Below are 22,671 nucleotides of genomic sequence, written 5' to 3' on the forward strand. Positions count from 1 at the left end.
GGGTAGAGCACTCGTAGCGTGTGTGAGGCACTGGGTTCCATCCTCAGCACTACATAAAAATAAAATAGAAATGTTGTGTCCACCAAAAAAAGAAAAGAAAAGCCACTGGGCAGGAAGAGCAAAAGCCCCAGGGAAGCCCCTTAGCACCTGGCCCTCTTTCTAGAACTGCTTTGCCCCCTCCCCTCTGGGTGGCCAGCCGACGCTCCTGGAGACTCTTCTTCATCCATTACCTTCCCGGGCCACCTGTGGAGTCCAGCTGGGAAGTGCACCCCTCTAGGGCCATGCAGCCTCTGAAGCCTGGTTCCTGCTGGTGTGGGCGAGGGCTCAGGAGGGCCCTGCAGTGGACGCCTCAGGTTCTAACAGAGCCAGCTTGTTATTTCTTTGGCAATATAATGTTTCCAAACCCCAGGAAGCCTCCTGTCCACTCCCACCATCCACCTAGTGTAACAGAAGTATCCAGCTCTGCTGGTGCTCCATAAGGCCAGTGACTCGGGAGACAGCGGCAGGAGAAGAACTTTACTCAGTGGAGAGTGGGAAGGGGGCTTTGCTCACAAACCACCTCTGAGCTCCAGGGAATTGAAGAGATGGGACAGGAGAATGGGGGAGGGAGACAGGCTCCCAGAGGGAGCAGTGCTCAAGTCTGTCCTGGGAATAGGCAGAGAGCTCCCTGGAACTCAGGGGCCACCTCTTGTGGCTTCTTTTATGGTCTGGTGTTTCAGATCATGGCGGCTGGTGGTGCCTTTAGCCCCAAAGTTCAGGCCGCGAAGCAGAGAGACCCAAGATGAAGACAGACGCCGAGCTTCTGCCTCTGGTTCTGGTCACCCTACGGACACCTGCAGGCCCAAGTGAAGAGCCAGTGCTCTGAGTGAAAGAGCCTCAGGTCCCTGAAGAGTAGCCCAGGCCATTATTGGCATGGTCCTCGCGGCAGAGGCGCCAAAGGTGGTGGGAGACAATGTGTCACCCCGCTGTGTGACCTCCAGAATCAGTGATTTTTAAGTCAGCAAAAAGCAAGTGAAGCTAGAGGTCTATGTAGGCCTTTCCTCAGGGACGTGGCCACAGCCAAGTCTCCCGCAGTCTTCGGTTTGGTTCTGGTCTCTGCTGTTGTGGCCCTCCTCTCTCCGCTGGGGGTGTCCACGTGGGAAGGGGAAGGTCCTCATCTAGTCCTAGCTGGTTCGGCAGGTACCCCCAGCTGGGGGAGCGGGGGTGGAGGGGTGGTGGGGAGCTGCTCAAGGAAGCTCTGACTCAGCCCGTCTGCCCTGAGATGGCTGCTCCTGGTGCTGTTTCAAACTGCTTTAATTTGGGGTACAGAACCCCCTGCATTTTCAACCCTTTGAGGCCCTAAGTGACTGTGCAGATAGCCTCTCAGACCGGTTACAGAGGTGGCTGAATGACATCCTCCAACCGCGGCATCTTTGGCTTCCCCATGTCAATTAGGTGGAGGCCATGCCCACCCCTCAGAGGGACCAGATTCAGGACTGAGCCTACTGCTTCCCCCACGATGAGCGGGGCAGAAGACCCTGGACGCCGTCCTGCGACAAGTGTCCAGCGATGTTCTCCACTCCTCCAGCCCACACCTGTGTCCAGGCCTTTGCAACTGGAGCCACTGCCAGCCTGGGCCTCATTCTTGGAGAAGACCTGCCCTCCACCCCTCCTTGCCCCTTGCTGGTTAGTCTGTGAAGGGAAAGCCACCCATTTCCCCACGTCCTGTGTGCCATCCAGGAGCTGGGTCGGGGCTCCACGCCCTCCCCTGCCCCACTCTTGCCCACATGGATTCTCCTGGGTGCTTGCTAACCATCTTCCAGCCTCCCTGCCATGCCCACCTTCATTCCCATCATTCCCTGCAGCTGGCTGCTGGCTGTCCCTGCCGCTGCCCCAGTAAGTTCCACATTCACATGACCACTAGCCCACACCTGGGCCTCCTCACCTCCAAGGAGCTGCTCCACTCCCAGGAAAACCTGCTGCACCTCCACAATCACTAGACAGCTTCATCCCTCCAGGGCACATTTCCACCATAATCACCGACACATTAAAAAAAAAAAAAAAAAAATAGCCCTGACCCTCCCATTCACATTAGCTTTCTCCATCTTTTGTTCCTGCTCATCATTTCCCCACTGATCTGTTTGGAGTACCTAGCCCATCACTGCAGCAATGCCCCCGCCCAAACTTGTAACTTTTTGTATTAGCTTTTCATTGCTGTAACAAAATGCTTGAGAAAATCAACTTAGAGGAGGGAAGGTTTATTTTGGCTCACAATTTCAGAGGTTCCAGTCCATTGTCAGCTGGCCCCATTGTTTCTGGTCTGTGGTGAGGCAGATCATGGTGGAACGGCAGAGGAAAGCTGCTCACCTCACGGGGGCCCAGAGGCGGGGAGGGAGAGCAAAGGGTCTGAATATGATATAGTTCCCGGGGGTACATCCCCAAGGATCTACTCCCTTCAACCAGTTTCCACCACCTTCCAACTGACCAATGAGGTCAAAGCCCTCATATCCCATCACTTCCCAAGAGCCCCACCTCTGAATATTGCCACTTGGGGACCAAGCCTTCAACACATGAGCCTTTGGGGGACATTCCAGTTCCCAAACATACCACTTCAATTCCCCCTTTTCCTTCTTCATTCCTCTCTGGTGAAAATGCAGCCCTAAAGAACCCAGTTGTCGTCACCCACGTAGGCACCAGAGTGCTGCTGTGACCATCAACTGGGCTGCAGGGCAGCTAGGGCTTGCAGAAGGGTAGCTTCAGCTGTGAGAGTTGGTAAAGAACGTTTTTTGAAAAAGCAAAGATGAGTTTGGGAATAACAGCCTGGCGTATCTTGTGAACCAAGAATTAGAGTCTGAAGAGGAGGAAAGGGAACTAATCAGTATTTTGAGGATCTGGGCAGCAACTGAAGCAAGCTCTGGATGGTTTTAGTGGATTTACCTGGCCACAGTGCTAACCAGGATCACAAACCCCACTTACACCTGAAAGATAGTAGACGCCTAAGGTGCTCCATGTTTACCTGCTGCCTGGATGGGAGATGGTGGACAGAGCCAGGTATTTGACTTTGGGCATCCTGTCCCCCTGGAGTCATTAGAGGGCAGAAAAAGTGAATGAGTGACACAGGAGGTATTTATTGGACAATGATCCCAGGGAGGCAAGAGAGATGAGATCACAGTGGAGGATACAGGTTTCAGGAGGAAGCTTGGCTTTTGAGCAAAGCCAGGAAAGGAGGAAAATATCTTTTTCAGTAACCTTAGTCTAGGTTTAGTTTTTTAACAATCCCCAACTCTCAGAGGGTTAAAACCACTTGTTTTTCTTTATTTTGCTACAACTTTGCCGTAGATTGTCAGGAAGCTATGCTCATCAAAGGCACACAGGCTGACAGCCAACCACCATCTCAAGTGTTGCTAGTCCCCATGGCGTAGGAGACAGAGGGCTCTGGAGGCCATCATGTTGGAGGTTCTGGCTTGGATATGACAGGTGTCACCTGCCAATTAGTCACATGGGCCCACGCAAACACAAGGTGGTCAAGATGTGCAATCAAACTGTGTGCCCAAAATGTAGACAACTGGAACTTATTTGAACAGCACTAATGATCCCTACAGCACTTCATCCCAAAATAGCTTCAGTGCTAGAAGTCACTCAGAATGCCAGGGCTGCAAAGAACGTGGGACAAGCCACATCAGCCTAAGATCACTGAGGGCAGGTGGAGGATGAAGGGAGGCCAGGTCTCCCCATGCTCTCTGGCACTGCCCTGAGCCTTTATCTTCAGCGGATCTGCAGCTCTTCAGTGTTCTCCCTTCCTCTGGGTTAGACATCTGTCAGTGTTTTGTCCCCAAGAGTTGTGCCACGGCTGTTGCCGGTTCTGGCATGATGCCTGGCAGAATTAAATCTGCTTTGTTCCAAAGGGCCTTGGCAGTTCTTCAAGGCCTCCTTGGCTTGATGCTGACCAAGTGTTGAAGCTGCAGGCTTCAATCATTCTCCATACTTGCCCGTTTCTCCTCAGGGCTTGTTCCACACCTGTCTTCCAGATGCCTTTCCCACTCTCCCATGTTAGGTTAGGAGACACCCTGCGCTCCCACAGCCCTCATGACTTCTCTTGAGAGGGGAAAAAAGACTCACAGATCACATAGTATACGCCAGAAAAATTTTAAAAAGTATGGGAGAGTGTCTACAGAAACACACACACACACACACATCACAAATGTGGACTATTCATCAGGTTACTGGTATAAGGTTGTTTCTTAGGTGAACTGAGATGCGGGGGAGAGAGGAAGGATCGCTCTTTTATCCTGAATATTGTCTCATTAAGTATTATCTGTTTAAAAAAATCAATTACCCAGTGCAATGTAGTGCCCTGAGTGAAAAAGGGCATTAGTAGAAAACTGGTAAAATAAGAATAAAGTCTAGTAGCATTAGATCAATGTCTAATTTCTTAGTTATGACCAAATACAGCTTAGGTAGTTGTCTCCTGATTCATAATTCCACAAGGCCCAGTTTTCCCCGCTAGAGAAACACACAGGGGGAAAAAAAAACCCTCTGGATCTCTGGCATTTTCTTACACTCTTCCCTGTGACTGATGTTCCCCATCCTTCCTGACCTTGGAAGCCAAGTTCACCAATTACTTCCTCTGGACAGGTTTCCTAGGCACTCCCTCAATGCTCTCCTTAGATATGGTATTAGAGCTGTTGATACATGACTTTCTTTAGATTTGCCTACCAACTAGGTCCCCACCAGGAAGTAGACTTCCTGCTGCTAGTTTACTAGATGAAAATTCGTACAGGTAAGTTCTTTAGGAACCAATACCTGAGGAAGGTAAGGAATGTAACACTGGGCTGTGATATAGTCCTAACCAAAGCTTCAGTAGATCCAACAGGAGTTCCGAAGCAGAGATGACTTATATTGCCACAAACTGGGAGAAGAAGGCCCTATCTGGATGTGGACCACCCAGGAGCAGGGGTGTGGCTAGCTAAAGCAGCTAGGGGAGTAAGTCCTTCACTTCCCAGGGGGTGTGGCTCATCATCACATTGTACATTGATCCACCCCACTGTAATTTTATTTTATCATTATATTCCCAGTGCAAAGACTAGAAACGAATATGTTATGATTTGAAAGACTAAAGTCATTTGGTTTCTTAGAAGGCAGGGCCTGGACCACAGGATTACATGAGGTTCCTTCCTACACCAAGAGCTACCTATGTTTTTTTCTTTATCCTACTCCTTAAAGAGCACTCAGAGTTGAAGCTCCCTTTCACAACAGCTTAAGACCACAGGATGTCACCCCCACTCAGGAACAAGGACAGCCAAGGAAAAAAACTTAAATTTTAAAGATTGAAAATTTCTTAATAACTTTCTAGATATTCTGTCTTTTCAAGCAAATGAATACTTTTATTAACATGGTAAGTTTGTTTACTTTTTTAAACATGGTAGGGTTTTGACCTCAAATACTTAGCAGGCCTGCTATTCAAATAAACTTATAGCTGGACAACATATGAACCTTGAAGATGCCTCTTCCCTGTCCAGTTTAAGAGTTCAATGCAGACAGTTCCAGGCTTCCCTTCCCAGCCCCTGAAGGGTCTTTGCAAATATCTTTCATTTTATGTCCAGTATCCCCTAAAATACATACGGGCGTCACATCAACCCATATAGAACACCAAGATCTCACCTCCTACTCTAGGTTCCATGGCAAATAGAGCTGAGTTAGGTTGTCCAAACAAACCCACGAGACAGGTTACATCCGATAGTGTACCACATAAAATTTAAATTTTGAACAAAATACATCTCTCCGCCTTTGGTCTCACACAGAAATTAACGTCCCCCAATACAAACAATACCATCCTCCACCCGTTCTCCAGACTCATCAGTCCTAGCCAGGTCAGGCCCATCCGCATTCCCAGTCCAAGTCTGGCCCCTTCCTCAGCAGCTGCTGCATGGAGTGGTCTTCGGAGTCCACGCAGCTCCTTGGGCACCTCCAGAGCTGGAGAACACTGAGTCTCATGTGTTGCACACAGACCCAAAGTTCCAGGGAGCTATCAGGTCACACTAGAAAGAGCAAAGCACCTCAAAATTCAGAAATAACAACCAAACCCAGGAACAAATGTGACTGCCGCAAGAGTTCACAATCTAGGCCCTAATTCCTGTATGTGAGAGCTTTTTCCAAACAAAAGTTACTTCCCCAAACAAAAACATTTAACAATCAAAACTCATATTGAGGTCATCAACCCCCGACCACAGCAGAAACGTAGTGTAGGTGAGGACAGAGTGTAGACAGAGAAAAAGGGAAAACAAGAGGCTCTCTGGTTTCAGCTTCTCCAGGGTGTCACCAATCTCCATCACTGGACCAGGACCCGCTGCGGAAACCTAGGGAACAAACGGGAGACACGCATCAGAGAGGTCAACGCGGGGGGGACGCAAAGCCCACCACGCAGGACGCCCCTCTCCGGAAGCCGCCTGACTCGTCCCGGCCTTCCAGCAAAATCTGGGACCCTCCAGCGGCTGCCGAGAGCCACCGTTTCCACGCCCCGCGGCTGCACGCCTTCGGGTGCCGCAGGTCGTTTATTTCGCAGTCGCTCCCGCGGGTGCGACCGGGGCGGACACCGAACCGGCCTCCCGCGCAGCAGCGCCCCGCCGTCCCCGGCCGCGCGGCCCCCGCGCCCACGTGGCCGCGCCCGCTCACCGCCGTCACGCCGACTCGCCCTTCTCTATCCGCCGCACCAGCGCCACCAGCATCTCTGCCATCTTGGCCAGCTCCTTGGCCTTCTCCTCCGCCTTCTCGCAGCGCGGGGCCGCCCGGGGCGCCGCGCCGCCGTCCGCGCCCTGCAGGTGGTTCAGCGCGCTCTCCTCCGAGGCCTCCACCTGCGTCTTGATCTGGATGAGCATATTGTCCATCTCCCACAGCTTGCCGCGGTTGCGCGCGTGCGCCCGGCCGCGCTCGCGGGTCAGCGCCGCGATGTCCTCGCGCATCTCGTTGATGACCGGCAGCAGGAACTGCTCGAAGTCCTCCTCGGGCTCCAGCACCTCCACCTCCTCGGGCTCGGCCAGCTCCACCACGTCCAGGGGCCGCATCTCGCGCTCGGGCCGCGCTGCCGACGTCTGCGGGGGCAAGGTGGACGCTCGCGGCGCTCAGCCACGCAGCCACAGGGCGGTCTGTGTAACTTTCGCCCTTTTAAAACTTTTCCCCTCAGAGCAGCCACGGAAACGGCGACTGGAGAGCCAGAGGCGACGAACAAAATGGAGTCCTGGCCGTCAACCAGCGCTCTGCGCGTTGCGGCCCCTTTCACGACTCGGCCACGCCTCGCTTTACGGTCACGCTGTAAAGCGCGGCCGCGCGCTAGTCGACGCGCGCGCGCACGAGACCCTGGTCCCGTGTGCGTCACCCCGAGCTCCGCCCCGTTTTGCCCAGGTTGGTGGGCGTGGGCTTCTGTCGCGACCGCCTCCCGTGGCGCTTCCCTGGCACGGAAGTTTACGTTGACAAGGAGGTTTTCCCGCGCTGGACGCGGAGAAGGCGGGGGCCCAATGCCGACGAAGACTAGCATCTCGAGCGACGCTCGGAGCCCTTCCTCTTGGACTCGACCATTGAAGCGCGCCTCCGTCTCCGCGCGTCGGGGGTCTTTTCTCCACGCAGACCCCGCACCCCGGGGCCCGCGCACCCCCGCGCCAGCTGGCCAGCGGCGCCAGTCTCCAGCGCAGGGCGCCGCGGCCTTCGCTCAACACAGAATGACGAGCAAACTGTGACTTAACTCGTATTTTGACCCAAGTTCCCCCTCCCCCCCCCCAGCGATCTCCAGTTGACAGATAAAAAGTCACAGTTGGGGACTAAGATAAAAATCATGAAAGTACTTTGTAGACACCAAGCATACACATGTGTAAAGTGCATCTCTTTTATTTAGGCCTTTGTCAGATTTGTTTTTGTTTTTGTTTTGAGCGGGGGTGGAGTCCTGGGCTTTGAATCCAAGAGTGCAAAGATGCTTTATCACTGAGCTACATCCCAGCTTTTTATTTTTATTTACTTTTGCAGTTCGAGACAGGGTCTTGCTGAGGGCTTGAGTTGCTGAGGCTGGTGGGGAACTAGCTATCCTCCTGCCTCAGCCTCCGAGTCACTGGGATTACAGGTGGTTGCCACCGTGCCTGGCCTTTATATTTTGGTTGCTTCTCTTGTAAAATTCCAGGTTTGGGGGCTTTCTTGATATATCAGAAGCACCTATCTCAAATTTTTCTTAAGTAAGAATTAATGGCCCAGATGACAATGAGATTCCATTACACACTTATTAGCATAGTTAGATGCAGAATATTAACAATACCCAATGCTGGTGAGGATGTGGCTCAACAGAAACTCTTGTTCCTTGTTGGTAGGAGTGCAAAATGGCACAACCACCCTGAAAGACAGTGTGGTAGTTTATTATTATCATTTTGTGGTGCTGGGAATTGAACCCAGAGACTGATGCAAGTTTGCAAAGTGCTCTTGGCAATGTGCTCATTGAGCTACATCCCCAGTCCTGGTAGTTAATTTTTAAAACTAAAGAAACTCTTAACTATGTGTTTCTGCAATCACACTCTGATATTTATTCAACTGGGTTCAACCTGTTTGTTCTCACAAAAACTTGTGCATAGATGTTTATGTCAGCTTTATTCCTAACTGCCCAAACTCAGTAGCAAGTGGCCTTCAACAGGTGAATGGATAAACTATATCCCAGATAAATGGAATATAATTCAGTCCTAAAAGAAAACAGGCTATCAAGCCGTGAATGACATTGAGGAAACCTTGAGTGCATCTTACTAAGTAAAAGCCAATCTCTACAGATACTACATGATTCTGATACTTCCGGTTTTCTGTGATGAGTCCTGCTTCCCCACATGTTGAAGTTTGAACATTAGAGAAGCGCGCTGAGGCAAACATATGAAGCAGGGTTTATTTAAAACGGGGAACATAGGGTTGGGGCTGGGGCTCAGCGGTAGAGCACTGGTTTAGCACGGTGAGGCCCTGGGTTTGATCCTCAGCACCACATAAAAATAAATAAAGGTATTGTGTCCAACTACTCTTAAAAAATAAATGTTTAAAAAAGGGGGGGGGGGCTAACATAGACCTAAACCGTGAGGGAGAAGGGGGCCATAGCTGGTATCCCAAGAAGGTGTTCTGCCCTTTTTATGAGTCCTAGGCTTCCTTTGTTCTCCTGCCTTTCTCCCACTTATCTTTCTTTTTCCTGCTTATGTGACAAGGCCTAGGAAATGCTCGGTGGGAGGGCCAGAAAGTGGAAAACCGGTGGGCCAAGGGGGAAGGGCAGGGTGGAGTAGAGAGGGACCCTTTAACAATCTGATAACTTCCTGGAGGGAGGGGAAATTCCTGGGACAGGTGACCTTGGCAACAGGTTGGAACAAGGGCAGGTTCTTGTTAAGATCCTTCAGGGGACAGTCTCCAACTTCCCAGACTCACTCAAAATTGGCCTCCTTGACCCGACCTGACTCGATTTACCTGTCTATACTGACTGCCTGCCCAATTCTGGCTTCAATTCCAGCTACTATGGAGATAGCAAAAAGCTCAGTGGCTGCTTGAGGAATAAGGGGTAGGCAGGCAGAGCTTGGCAGACCCGACGTTCAGGGCAGTGAAACGGCTCTGTGTGAGACTATCCTGGTGGATACGCGTCTGAACCCTCAGAATGTATGCCACCCAGAATGGACCCTAAAGTAAAGGCAGGACCGGGTGACGATGGTGTGCCAACATGGTTTCACTGATTGCACACATGCTGTGCTCTGCTTCCGGGAGCAGTGGTGGTTGGGAACTGCGCTTGCTGCCCAGTTTTGCTGCAAACCTAAAACTATTCTAAAATAGAAGGTTGATTTAGAGGGAGTGAGGGGCAGATGACTCACACCCTGCCAAAGAGCTGGAAAACACTGCCTCTTCTCCAGGATGAGGTGAGGTGGGTCCCCTCCACCACGTACTTTCATGCCACGCATAAGATGCCAGGTGTCCAGTGTTCAGTAGGGGCCAGGTCTCCAGCATTTCTTTATTTTCTCTGTTAACTGAGTTAGGACACCTAGCGCCCAGATCTCTACTGTTATTTACAGACAAACAACTCAGCAGGGTGGCTGTGTGCCTAGGAGCACTTTGTGGGTTTTTCCAAGGACAAGGGTCACGCCCCGTCCCTTTGGACAGGCCTTGAGATAGAAGCTGGGTTTTCAAAAATGGAGTCATCAGTTTCTCAGTAGATGGACACAATATCTTTATTTTTATTTATTTATTTTTATGTGGTGCTGAGGATCGAACCCAGTGCCTCAGGCATGCAAGGCAAGTACTCTGCCTTGAGCTACAACCCCAGCCCCTCATTATTCTTTATTTATAAGTACACTTATTCCCACTGTAATTTTTGCTTGACAAATTATTAGATTTTGAAAAAATGTTATTCAAGCCAGGTGTGGTAGTGCACACCTGTAATCCCAGTGGCTTGAGAGGCTGTGGCAGGAGGATTCCAAATTCAAAGCCAGCCTCAGCAAGTGCGTTGCTAAGCAACTCAGAGAGACCCTGTCTCTAAATAAAACACAAAATAGGGCTGGGGATGTGCCCTGAGTTCAATGTCCGGTAACCCCCCCCACCCCCCCCACCCCCTGCCAAAAAAAAATGTTTTTCAAACATCCGAGAGCCATTTATGCTCTTCTGATTTCTAACTTAATTGCATTCTGTTTAGAAATGGAGTTTTGTTTTATGCTGTTTAAAATTTGTTAATATTTGTCTAATGACCTGGACAATTTTAGCACGCACTTTGCATATGTGCCTGAGAAGATTGAGCATTCTCCAACTTTTTTTTTTTTCTGGTGCTGAGGATAAAACCCTGGGTCTTGTGCATGCTGGCCTCTACCACTAGTTTACCCCTCTAGCCCCATGGAAATGAAATGGATCCATTAGACCTCCCTTAGAGGCCACACCAGGAGCCACATGGATTAGAAGATCCGAAAATAAAGAGAAGGTTCTGTGCCAGTCATAGGCAGAGGACATTTTCCTGTTGCGACCACTGTGTGCGTGTGCTACTCTTCACTGCTGTACACATGATCGACAGTGCTAGGTACTTCTTTGAATCATCCAGTTTTTCTAGCTGTTCTGAATTGCCTGGAACCTCTTAAAAGTAGAGGTAGTAACAACACTTTTTGTAAATATCTTGTTAAAATTCACTAGAAATGTTGTTTTGGGAATAGACTAGCTCCTTTGTTTGTGTGTGGGTCTGGGGAGAAGGGGTGCAAAGAGCCCAATGTCAGAGGGCTCGCGTGAGGAAGAGTAGCCATGTCCTTGGGTCCTGTGCTGTTTGCCTTTGCTGTGTGCACTGTGTAAAAAAGGAGAGAGTGTCAGTTTACAGCATCTGGTCTCTAAATGTTAAGGAAATTACTGGTGCATGACAGAACCGGAGCTAGTGTGCACACTCCAAGTGTGTTCAGAGCCAGGGGCTGCTCCTAAAACCAATTGTGCACCAAGGGGAAGTTGTTACAACCCCCTATGCATCACAGAAGCAAGCACCTGGCCACTGGCTGACAGGAGAGGGAAGGGGAGGGCTCTAGGTGGGAATGCTCCTACACAGAAGCCACTTTCTAATTACCGCCTTCTTGGTCTGTGCACAGCAGGACGCCTCAGCCCTGACTGGAAGCTTGCAGTCTTTCTAGATGTTGAGAAGGGCACCACGTGGTGGGAGTGGGCTGCAGCAAGCTCCCTGGCAGGCTTTCTGCAGTTTCATGGAAGTGTTGCACTGGGAATTTTGAACTTTGATGCGTTGGAGACTGTGTGGGGCCTGGATAGTGGTGGGTGGAGCAGGAGGCAGGATGCAGAGGCTCTGCCCCAGCTGTTAGTTTAGCTGTCCAGCCATTTTAGTCAATGTATTAAGGATAAGCAGGCCACATTGCCCCTAGTATACTTAAGGTGGAGGTGGTGAAATAATCCCTGTGTAACCGTCCTTTTGTTAGTTGTTAGGAAGTACTGTCTCCTGGGAGTAGCTTTGTCAACCGCCTCTGGGAGCTAGACTAGTGCCATGCTCCGTGGCTGGAAAGGTCAAGGGGGAGCAGAGCAAGGTGTGTGTGTGTGGGGCTCCTTGCTAGGACTTCTGCAGCTCACAGCTGGTTTAGATTGTACCCGTAGGTCTGGTGCTTTAACATCAGGTACATGTGTTTAATGTGGAGTGAGGTGGGTCTTTATTTTGAGGCACCTAGGCTTTGTAGATGTCCTGCACTGACACCTGTGGGGAAAAGTGAGCTAGTGAATGAGCTGATTTAAATATCTCTGACATCGTTGAGAGAAAAGACCCATCTCGATGTGGAGTTGTTTCGCCACCTGTCGTGTTCCTCGAAACTAAAACACTCAAGAGTCACTCCAGGGGAACTGGGCTGCGCGAAATAACCACACAAGAGACAGAGATGCCTTTTTCTTTGGGTCCTGTGACGGCTCCTCTGACCTTAAGGGTCCGCAGAATGAGAGAGCAAGAGAGTACAAGCACGTGCTGACCCCTTTTATTGAGGAGCAGCCATTCAAATGAGGCAAGAGGTCAGGTTTCAAGGGGCTGAGTCTAGCTTCATGATGTATGCTGTCAGCTAGGAATGACGGACCCAAAGGCAGAGCAAGAGAAGGGGACACACAAAGGGTGTTTCCATGGAGACACTAACCTAAACAGGGCAAGGGGGTAATATCACAAAGGAAACAGGTGAGCATAGCTGGACCTGTGGGGCTACAGGAAGGCGCGCCTATGCATGAGGACACATTTTGTGACATTTTGTGACTTCCAAGATCGGTGTAGCCATCTAGAGCCACTTTGATGTGGCCAGATCACTTGGAAGTGACCGACAGGGCCTCAACTGATCAGGGAAGGAAAATGCTGGTCACATAGCGCGATGGCCTCCCACAGCCACCTCTAGGCAGTGTGTGTCAGGACTTGACCGTGGGCGGCAGCAGAGGGTAGAGGGACAGGGAGAGGTGTGTGCACATGCATTCAGGTTTACTTTTCTTTCTCTTCATGGTGCTGGGGATGGCACCCAGGGCGTGGGTGAGCCAGGTGAGTGCTCTCGCCCCTGAGATCCACCCTGGCCTGTGGGCACCTCTCTGGCTGCACGTGGGATGTCAAGCAGTCAGTGGCACAGAGCTTCTTGCTGACATGTGAACAGTGTGGATGTGGAAACAAGCACTCCTGAAACCGTGCCTCGTGCGCCCCGTCGTCTCGTCTTCAGTGGGGCGCGACACAGAGCAGTGTTTCACCATGGCTCTGCCGGTCCTTTACCTCAAAGTCATGCCATTTTTGTGTTTTGTGAAAAAGGCGAGATTACATTTCTTTTTTGCCCAGACTGAATTTGCAGTGTATTCTTGGTTATCAAACCATGTAGCCCTGGGATTTTGAGTTGGTAAATATTCATGATGTGTGGGAGGCATGATATGCACCAACAGCCTGACCACATGAAACTGGACGTCATGTGCATTGGGGACCTAGAAGGACACGCAGCTGTAAGCTGCCCGTGTGTTGATGACTTTGTTCATTGTGTTTTTCTGTTTCCTATAATGCACATAACTTTTTTTTTTAAATAAAGGTTATTTTAAAACCAAAAGAAATTAAAAGAAAGAAGGAAAACACCCTTCATGTGTGAGGAGAGTGGGGGCGGGCTTGAGCACTGGAGAGAGAACCCAGATTTTGTAATATAAATTTTATTTAAAAAAATAAGAGAAAATCCCAAATAGGACCATTTTCTGCTGCCAGCCTGTGGGATCAGCAGCTCCTTCCCGACCCCAGACCCTCTTGATGGCTCTTCCTCTGCTTCGGCACTGACGGCTGGGGCAGTCCTGAAGCCGTGGCAACCCACTCATGGCTGTTGGAAGTCAATGAAGAACGTGCGGATTTCCTTGGGGTAGACAGTGACGATGGGGCCTCTCTTCAGTCTTGAGGGAGAGGTGGGATGGCCTGGGGGAGCACAGAGTGTGTCCAGCAGGGTGCTTCTTCCAGACTCCCCCCCAGAACCTGCAGCTGCATACAGCCTGCTGTGGTTCCCATGGTGACCATGGCCCTTGAGGCCTGTGCCCACCGGGGTCCTTACACAAATGGGTCTCTCCACGTCTCCCTCTCCTGAGGCATGGCCCAGGCGGAGCATGTCATACAGGCTGGTCCTGGCCCCAGTGGACGGGTTTCCCCCTGGAGTCTGTACTCAACACCTGTGGGCTTTCTAACTGGGCCACCTGGTAAAACATGGCCACTGAGGAGGCACACATGTCCTGCCTCCTTCCTCACCTGGGTCCCTCCTCTTCTCCCTGCCACTAAGTGTCCACTCTGCACTCGGCACTATGCTGTGTGCAGTGGACAAGAGGAGATGCCCAGGATAGAGGAAGCACTGGGGCAGGAGAGCAGCAGAGCCACCTGCCTAGTGGGGACTGGGGGGAGGCCAGAGCAGGAGCTGCCAGAGAACAAGGACAGGGACCTTCTGAGGAGGAGGGAGGGGATGGCAAAGCTGGAGGCATGAGGCTGCCCAGCCTGTGGGAGCTAATGGTGGGTGCAGAGTGGGCACAGGATGGCCACTCTGCAGGGCCAACTCTGGCAGAACCCCTGGGCCACACTCAGGAGCTTGGGGCTCTTGCCCAGGGCATGGGCAGGGTGTGCGGTCCGTGTGTATGTGTGCATTTCTCACACACATGCACGCTCATGTACATGCCTGCGTGTGGCGTTGGCAGGCGGAGACTGATCCAAGCCTTTCTTGACCTACTCTGGAAATCAGGAGGCTGCAGGGTCATGGGGGAAAGGGCCCCTTGAGACCCCGTGGCCAGGAAGGTGGATGGCTGCATCTGCACCAGGTCTGTCCAGCTCTGGAGCCTGGCTGGGACCTGGCTGGGACTATGGCAGGGGTTCCCACCTTTCTGGTGGCCAGTCTTCGTCCTCCAGTTCCAGCGCTGCAGCGAACGTATGTCCCAGGTCCCAGTGAGCGAGCGCTCCTTGACCGCCACCACGGGCCCCAGCCCCCGGAGGATGGTCTGCAGGGACAGAAGCAGAGTGAGGGGTGGCCCCAGATGCCCTAGATCCGAGCAGAGCAGCAGTGGGGGTGGCGTCCATTGTCCAGGGCAGGCCCTGCCTTGCTGGACGTGTCTGTCCAGCTCTCCACTCTGAAAGGAAGGGTCTGCCAGCCCATTTACAGAGGAGGAGACTGAGGCCAGGCTGTGTGCTTCCCCGTTGCCTGGCCGGATGAGGGCCTGGGGGACAGGCACCACCCTGGGGGGATGCTGCGACCCTCAGGTGCCTGCACTTGTGGGCAGGCTCTCGCTGCATCTCCACAGCCTTTCAGCCGAGTACTCCCTGTCTCCCCAGCTGACCAGGAGAGGAAGTTGGCCCAGAGGCTGGTGGGGTGGAGACAGCCCAGTGGTGGGGCTGGGTGGCCCCTGGACCTCTAAGTTATCTTCAGAGGAAGGCCGCCACAATCTGCTTTGTTCCTAATTATGCAAACGCTGTCTGTGTTGTCAGTGATCAGAGGGGAAGAAGCAGACTTGCTGTAACTGACAAAGCCAGGAGACCTTGAAGGAGGACCAGGGAGGTGGGCCCACGGGGGTGCTCACTCAGGGCCTCAGACTCTCCTGGGGAGGCCGGCCACAGTGGTCTGCGGGGATGGGCCAGGGGCAGTTACCTCCAGATCCACAGTCACCGGCTGAGACAGGAACGGGTCCTCCTTCGCCTCATACAGGTGGTGCAGCCGCAGCAGGACGCGGTGCAGGTCGGCTTGGGCCTTTGGTTGGTGGCCTTTAAGGACCAAAGATGGCAGTGAGGACCCTTACCAGCCAGCCTCAAGGCCCTGGTGTGTCCCAGGTGCTTTACATTTGACTCATTCCACATCCTCAGCCTCTCTGAGAGGTAGCTGCTCGGTCCCCACTTGACAGCAGAGGAAGCCAAGGTTCGGGGGAAGTCCCTGCCTGTGGTCAGGAAGTTGGAGTACCGAGGAGGGAGGACTCCAGGCCTCCCAGCCTGCCATTCGGGGTCGGAGGCCGGGTCCTCTTTCCCTGTGAGGTCATCAGTGGGCTGTCCTCACAGCTCCAGTTCTCTCCTGCCCTGCCTCCCAGGCGAGGTGCAGCCACACCACCCAGAGTGGTGGGAGCCAGCTGTCACTTTCCACAGAAAAGAGGAGGCAGGTGCTGCAGCACAACCTGCACATGGCGTCCTGGGGCCTCAGTGAGAGCGGCTTTCCCACTGACCCTCAGGGAAACACACGGGGGAGGAATGAATTCATGCTGCACCAAGTCAGGGGTCCCTGCGACCACGGCACGACCGGTCACCCGGCCTGACACGCTGGTCTTGTTCGCCCTAGTGTCCTGGGATCTCATGTCCTACCTTGGCCGCCCCTCACGGGAGGCTCGGTGCTGACGCTCCTGTCTTACAGAGGAGAGAAGGCTCAGGGGAAGCCCTGGGTCCAAGGTTCTGGGAAAAGGGCCCGCTGACTGTGAAGCCCTGGCTCAGGAGCCCAGCCCTGCAGCCACCCCGGCTGCCGACAGACTCTGGGCTGGCGCTGAGGTGCTGAAGTCCTACAAAGCTCGCCCTGAGGCTGGAGCTTGCTGGCTCTCAGATGGCACACAGGAATGGCTGCCGGGGCCCACACAAGCTAAGAGGTTTATAAAAGGCGTTTCTGTATGCTCTTGGTGGAACGGTTACGGATCTGAAACCCAGAGTCAGAGAACGACCCCACCTCCTGCCCTGAGCAGTGGGGTGCTATGGGAGCCCACTTTACAGGCAGTTGCAGGTATCCGGGCCCCTCATCTAGCAAATGGGGATGGACCACAGCCTGCACACAGGCGGGGAGTGGCCAGAGTCAGCCAGCAAGCTGGGCAAGTGGGCTCCAGCCCAGGACCAGCCACCCATTCTTGGAGTGGTACCTGCCCGTTTTCTGGGAGATGGACCCTGAGCAGCCCTGAGGGTTGGGCAGAATAAGGACAGCCATCTCTGTGGGCTGTGCCGCAGATAAGGGACCAGACAAGGGCCCCACAGAACTGCAATGACTCTGAGGTAATTCCTCTGTCTGGTGCTGGGCTGAGGGGTCTGGTGGTCTCCTGGAAGAGTGGGTCTGGACCGCTGGACGCCTGCCTCACCTTTCCGAAGGTACCTGTGCTTGGTGTGGACTCTGCTGTAGTTCCAGCCAGGGATACTCAGGATCTGCAGGTGCAGATTTGGGGGCAGTATCACGGCTTCTTGCTCCTGGGGTACTGGGAGCTTTGGAGCAGATCCTGCAAGGCAGACAGACAGGGTGAGGAGGGGTTCAGGACCAACTCCTCCTTCTGGCACTCAGCTCTCTCCATGTGGCATCTCCCTGGCCTCCGGCCATCTCTCTCCCATCCTGTGTGCAGCCTATGCCAGTCAGCCTGAGACCTGTGGTCCTGGTGTCCCAGGCGTCCATGCCCTTGCCCTTGCAGGCCCTTCCCCCGGAAGGCTGTTCCCTTCACATCCAACGGCTGGGATCACAGAGCTGAGGGGCTGGAAGGATCTGGAGCCTCCCCAGTCTAGACATTCAAACGACAGATGATACTAAGGCCCAGAGAGCTCGTCCGGGATCCCGCAGCTCTGCCTTCTACTTGAGGTCTGGGAAGCCAGTTGCTCCTGTCCTGACATCCATCTGCCCTGCTCGGAGGCACTCTCAAGCTGCAGCTGCGCACGGCACCCCAGCCACACAGACACCTCACGCCAGCAGGACCATCAGAAGCCTTCCCTGGGCCTACTGCACTTCGAGATGGGAAGTCAGAGTCTCAGTTTTGAGTGGTGCTATGGTTTGGAACTTGTCTGTCCCCAGAGGCCATGTGTTGAAGACTTGGTCACCAGCCTGTGCTCTTGAGAGAGAGTTAGCTCACTGGAGGCAGGTCTTTGATGGGGACACTGATTCTCAATCCCTTCTGTTTCCCAGCCTCTGCAAGGTGAGCTGACATCCTCCACCAAGGCTCCAAACATCACGGATTGCTTGCAATCCAGGACTGGAACCTCTGAAACAATGTGCCAAAATAACCCTTCTCCTTAAAGTTGGTTTTCCCAGAGATCTCATCACTGTGATGGGAAGCAGACTAATCTGGGGAGTGGGGAACAGGTGCCGTCTGAGCGCAGCATGTCCCAGCTGGGAGGACACCTGGAGTGGTGTGTGACCTTCCAGCTGTGCTCCTCCTAAGGCAAGGCACCATCATGTCCCCCCTTCAGGCTGTGAAAACTCCTGCAGGGCAGGGCTGCATCTGAGGCACCCTCGCTCTGCAGTTGGGGAAATGCATGCTACAAGAGTGTGGAGGCCCTGGGAAGGTTCTGGTCTGAAACTGAAGGAGGAAATACGTTGCAAGCACACCCTAATCAACACCTCTGCAAGTGGGTAGGCAACGAACTGAGTTCCAGGATCCTGAGGATGGGGCCAGAATGTAGCTAGGTCTTTACTTTTTCAAAGCCTGCTCCAAGGACCGTCTTCTGGTGGAATCCCGGTTTAATGTTACTCTGGTTCCACTATTTTAATGATACAGAACTGCATGGTTGCTAATCTACAGATGCCTCTATGGAGACAAAGAGCAGCCTTGCAGGCTGGGCCGCCTGGTGAGCATGCCCAGACTCAAACAAAACCTAGCTTTCAAATGCTGGGACCCCAGGCCTCAAGTGGCATGGTGACAGTGTCACATTAAGACACATCCGGGAGAGGTGCAGAGTGGCACAGCTTCGAGCCCCTGCTCTGTGCTTGCCAGCAGCGTGCCCTTGAGCGACTCATTGTTTGCCCTCAATCTCTGAGGCTCCTCCTTGCCCCAAAGCTGCCCAGATCCCTGAGGGCATGAGTCCCTCCTGAGGCCACCATGGCTCAAAGGCTCGTTCTGGGACAGGGCGATACTTACGTGCCATGGGCACCCCTTTGCTGGCCAGCTCTCTGACCAGCACGATGGGCCTGTGCTGCAGTGCCAGCCCCATCCTTGGGCGCAGGGCAGTGGTGACTGAGTGGGGCCCCAGCAGAAACCAGAGCATCGGGGAAACGATCGAGGTGTCATTCAGCGTGAGGTTGTAGTTCAGGTTCCAGGTCAGGTTGTTCCACAGCCGCCGATGGAGCATGACCTGCAGGAGGGGCTGTCTGAGGGCCTCCCTGTGTAGAGCGCTCACGGGTGGCTCTGAGGGGCTGCAGAAGGTCAGACCACGCCTCCTACCTCCACCTGTCCGTTGTCCTGGCTGGAGATGCCGTGGGCGCGTTCCGACAGCAGCACCAGCCTGCTTTTGTTGTCCTCGATGAAGGCCGACTGCACCATGGGGAAATAATTCTGCAAAATAAGCACCACGGCAGGCATTCTGGGTGAAGGGTGGTGCAGGCTGCCCGGCCAGACCCCAAAGGCTCGGTGGCACATAGAGGAGGTGCCCTGACCTTGGAGGCCAGTGCACGGGGGTTCAGCTCTCTACTCTGTTGCTCCCTAGCCATGTGGCCCAGCTGATGGCTCTAGGCCTTCAACACACAGCAGCACACCAACCCTCAAAAGGACCCACTGACAAAGCACTGATTCTTCAGAAGAGGAAAGAGGTACAAACAGAGCTCTCTCATACATATGTGGTAGCCCCAGAATCCAGTCACAGTCTGACTGGGAGCCTGTGCGCTCAATCCTGCGTAGGCAGATCTGGGGTACGGGGGCATTAAAGGAACCAGGCAGTGTGTGGCAGGGTGCAGTGGTGGCAAGGTGGGTTACCCGGGCGATGACGTTGTTCACAAAGGCCTGGTAGGGCCTCCGCTGCATCTGGTAGCCATTGTTGTCTGAATAGATGAGCTTCTCGTTATTTATATCACTGCTGGTCCTCAGGATGGCCTCTCGGTTCAGCTCCAAGGGGCCCACCCGGTACTTCTGCTCTATCCGGTGACAGAGCAGCTCTTGGTCGGGGTCCGAAGACACGTGGGCAAGCCGGGAGTGGATTGCAAAGGTGTAATTCTGGGCAGTGGTGTTCCTGGAGGAGGAGGAGGTGTGGGAGGTAAGGCTGCAGAGCCTCCCTGTGCTCCTTTCCTCTCCCCGTCCTTCCTGCTGGCAGGGTGGGTACAAAGGGGGCCTCCCAGGGCCACGTGCACAATGGCACACTCAGAAATGCTGCGGGAGGAGCCTGGGTCCCTGACACCATGGAGCTGCTGTGTGGGCCTGGACCTAACAAGAGCCCCTCTCTGAACCCAGGCTCCGGCCAAATGACTAGGCCCATGCACATGAGAAAGCATGCCCAGAGATAGCAGCCTCAACTGAATGCCAGGGCGGCCCCCGGGGTGGCCGCACTCACTCATTGGCTAGTCCAGGGCATTCCCAGGCACCTGTAGAAGTATTGCCGGACCTCAGTCACCAGCTTGCCCCTCACGAGCTCCATCACCACAGTCTTCCAGGCGGGCACTGCAGTCTTGTTGGCAGTGAACATGTAATTGTCAGAAACGGGGCCCTGGTGCACGTCGCCATTGGCCTGGTACTCCAGGAACTCCTGCGTCAGGGGCACTGTGCGGTTGCTTTCTCTGCAGTGGCGAGCAAGAGAACACACCACCGTTTTCCTGCACGGGGTCTGGAGCCAGCAGACCATCCCCCGTCCAGATGCAGCCAAGAGCCCAGAATGAGGAGAATCACCCGGAGGAGCCTGCACAACGGTCACCAGGACCCAGCGGGGTCCACGTAAAGACCCCAGCCAGAGCCAGCCAGACCTCGGATCCCACCCCTATCTCTGTGGGCTGCATTCCAGGCCCAGCAGAGGGCACCATCACAGGGGTTGGGCCATCCAGGTGGCCAGCTGGGTCTGTGAGCCACACCACTACTGGAAGGGATTTCTGTCCTGCTGACCCTGAGCTGTCCAGCAGGACACCATATTTATGACCCCATGTCACATCACATGCCAGGGCCTTCCTTCACCTGGTTAAATTCTCCTGACCCTCAGGCCCCAGGGACACGACCTGTTAACCAGCTTCACTCTGAGGCACGTGGAAGCACAGCGGCTGGGCCAAGTGCCGTGGCTCCACCAATGAACGCGGTGCATCTGGGAAGGAGGCCAGCCAGTTCAAGTTCAGCTCAGACTCCAAAACCCGTGCTCACCCCCCTTAGGTTGTTCTGGTTAAGATGGAGGATATGGGCAGATGGGGAGGGGTCCCAAGGCCCTAGAGATGTATATTTTAATTGCAAATATATATGCAGCCTCATCAAGGAACGTGTTGGTATGTTATTTTTAACGGGCTTGGACTTGTTGTGGGCAAAGTGGGAAGGACCGCACAGCCCACTTTGAGGACTTCCGTGGTCTGGGGAAGGAGCCAGGAGGGGAAGAAAGGAGACGTGTTAAGAAGGGTCCTGCTGAGACCCTGATGCAGAGGAGAAAAAGCAGTGATGTCCAATTGTCTGACACAAAAGGCCTCTGATCTCCTGGCCCAGGCCCACGGCCCTAGCTTCTTTTCAAAGGCCACGGAGACAGGATAAAGTCCAAGACTGGGGGGAACAATGTGCGAATCCTATATCTGCTCAAGGACCACCGACCTACATTACATAAAGAGCTCCTACAATCCAACAGTGCAAAGACAACCCAATTTAAAAGTGGCCAAAGACCTGGGTACACATTTCACTATGGTGACAGGCCACTGCCAATAAGCACATAGAGATACTCACCATCACTAGTCATCAAGGACATGCAAATCAAAAACACAGGGCAGTGGCACTTCACACCCACAGAACGGCCATGACTGAAATGGCAGAGACAAGTGACGGGGGATGTGACACACCGGGGCCTCCACACAGTGCTGGTGGGAAGGCAAAGCGGAGCAGGTGGGCACAGTGGCACATGCCTATAATCCCAGTGGCTGGGGAGGCTGAGGCAGGAGGATCATGAATTCAAAGTTAGCCTCAGCAACTTAGTGAGGGCCTAAGCAACTCAGCAAGACCCTGCCTCTAAATAAAATATAAAAAAGGGCTGAGGTGGCTCAGTAGTAGAGCACTTGCCTGGCATGCATGAGGCACTGGGTTCAATTCTGAGTACCACATACAAATAAATAAAATAAAGGTCCATCAACAACTTAAAAAAATTAAAAAAAAAAAAGGGCTGAGGATGTGGCTCAGTGGCTAAGTGCCTCTGGTTAGATCCCTGGTAAGTCCCCACCAAAAAAAAAAAGCTGAAACCCAGTTTCCCCACAACCTAGCAAGTCCACTCCTGGTCATACCCAAGGGAAATGTCAAGCACTCGTGACTGTTCACAGCAGCATCATTGACAGTAGCCAAACAACCCAAGTGTCCCTTGACTAAAGAAAGGTGAACAGAATATGGCCGGTCCGTGCAATGGACACCATTTGGCCTTAAAAAGGAATGAGGCGCTGGCCTTTGCTACCACATGTAAACCTGGAGGACAGGTCCTCGGTGACACAAATAGGCCACAACAGGTAGGTCGCTACATATATGAAATGTCCAGATTGGACAAATCCATGGACACAGAAAGCTGGCTGGGGTGGCCAGGGCCCCGGGGGAGGCTCCTGGGGAAGTGGCTGCCACACTGCAGGAGGGTTATTGGGTGACAAAAGGGCTCAAAATGGACTGGGGGACAGCTGCACCACTGCGAGGACGCTAACACTGCGGACTGGCACATTTAGAGGAGAAAAGTGTGGAAGGTGGCCACCTCAGGAAGCTGTCACATCAGGGCCAAAGGCCTCTCAACTTGCACGCTCCTCCTGAGGCTCTGCGTGGGCCGGTTCCCTTGAAGGGCAATGGGCTCCCCCGCTCTGTGCCTGGATCCTGGGT

The 22,671-nt window shown here is 53.4% G+C and overlaps 2 protein-coding genes across 3 annotated transcripts in view; both read right to left on the bottom strand.

The window, feature by feature from the left end:
* Positions 1 to 5,335: 5,335 nt before the first annotated feature.
* Positions 5,336 to 7,211, bottom strand: MRFAP1 (Morf4 family associated protein 1). The gene is made up of 2 exons (XM_081302929.1): positions 6,652 to 7,211; positions 5,336 to 6,335 (listed from the first exon to the last, which is right to left on the bottom strand). The coding sequence occupies exon 1, from the start codon at positions 7,038 to 7,040 to the stop codon at positions 6,657 to 6,659; it is 384 nt and encodes a 127-aa protein (XP_081159055.1). The 5' UTR covers positions 7,041 to 7,211; the 3' UTR covers positions 5,336 to 6,335; positions 6,652 to 6,656.
* A 6,409-nt stretch (positions 7,212 to 13,620) lies between these two features.
* Positions 13,621 to 22,671, bottom strand: part of MAN2B2 (mannosidase alpha class 2B member 2) — a 29,783-nt gene continuing 20,732 nt past the window's right edge. The window contains exons 12-19 of one of the 2 annotated variants that reach the window (XM_081303855.1): positions 20,232 to 20,423; positions 19,630 to 19,882; positions 19,102 to 19,212; positions 18,799 to 19,012; positions 17,041 to 17,175; positions 15,591 to 15,703; positions 14,829 to 14,946; positions 13,621 to 13,888 (exon numbers count right to left, since the gene is read on the bottom strand). In XM_081303855.1, coding sequence (XP_081159981.1) covers positions 13,791 to 13,888; positions 14,829 to 14,946; positions 15,591 to 15,703; positions 17,041 to 17,175; positions 18,799 to 19,012; positions 19,102 to 19,212; positions 19,630 to 19,882; positions 20,232 to 20,423 — 1,234 coding nt within the window. In that variant the 3' untranslated portion in view covers positions 13,621 to 13,790. Of the gene's footprint in view, positions 13,889 to 14,828; positions 14,947 to 15,590; positions 15,704 to 17,040; positions 17,176 to 18,798; positions 19,013 to 19,101; positions 19,213 to 19,629; positions 19,883 to 20,231; positions 20,424 to 22,671 lie in introns of those variants that run through there. The other variant, XM_081303856.1, reaches the window with a different exon arrangement.

This window comes from Spermophilus citellus (genome assembly GCF_964194105.1).
Source record: "Spermophilus citellus genome assembly, chromosome: 8".
NCBI classification, from domain to species: domain Eukaryota; kingdom Metazoa; phylum Chordata; class Mammalia; order Rodentia; family Sciuridae; genus Spermophilus; species Spermophilus citellus.

Coding starts and splice junctions, on each gene's coding strand:
- MRFAP1 (XM_081302929.1), bottom strand. CDS start 7,040: ATGCGGCCCCTGGACGTGGTGGAGCTGGCCGAGCCCGAGGAGGTGGAG.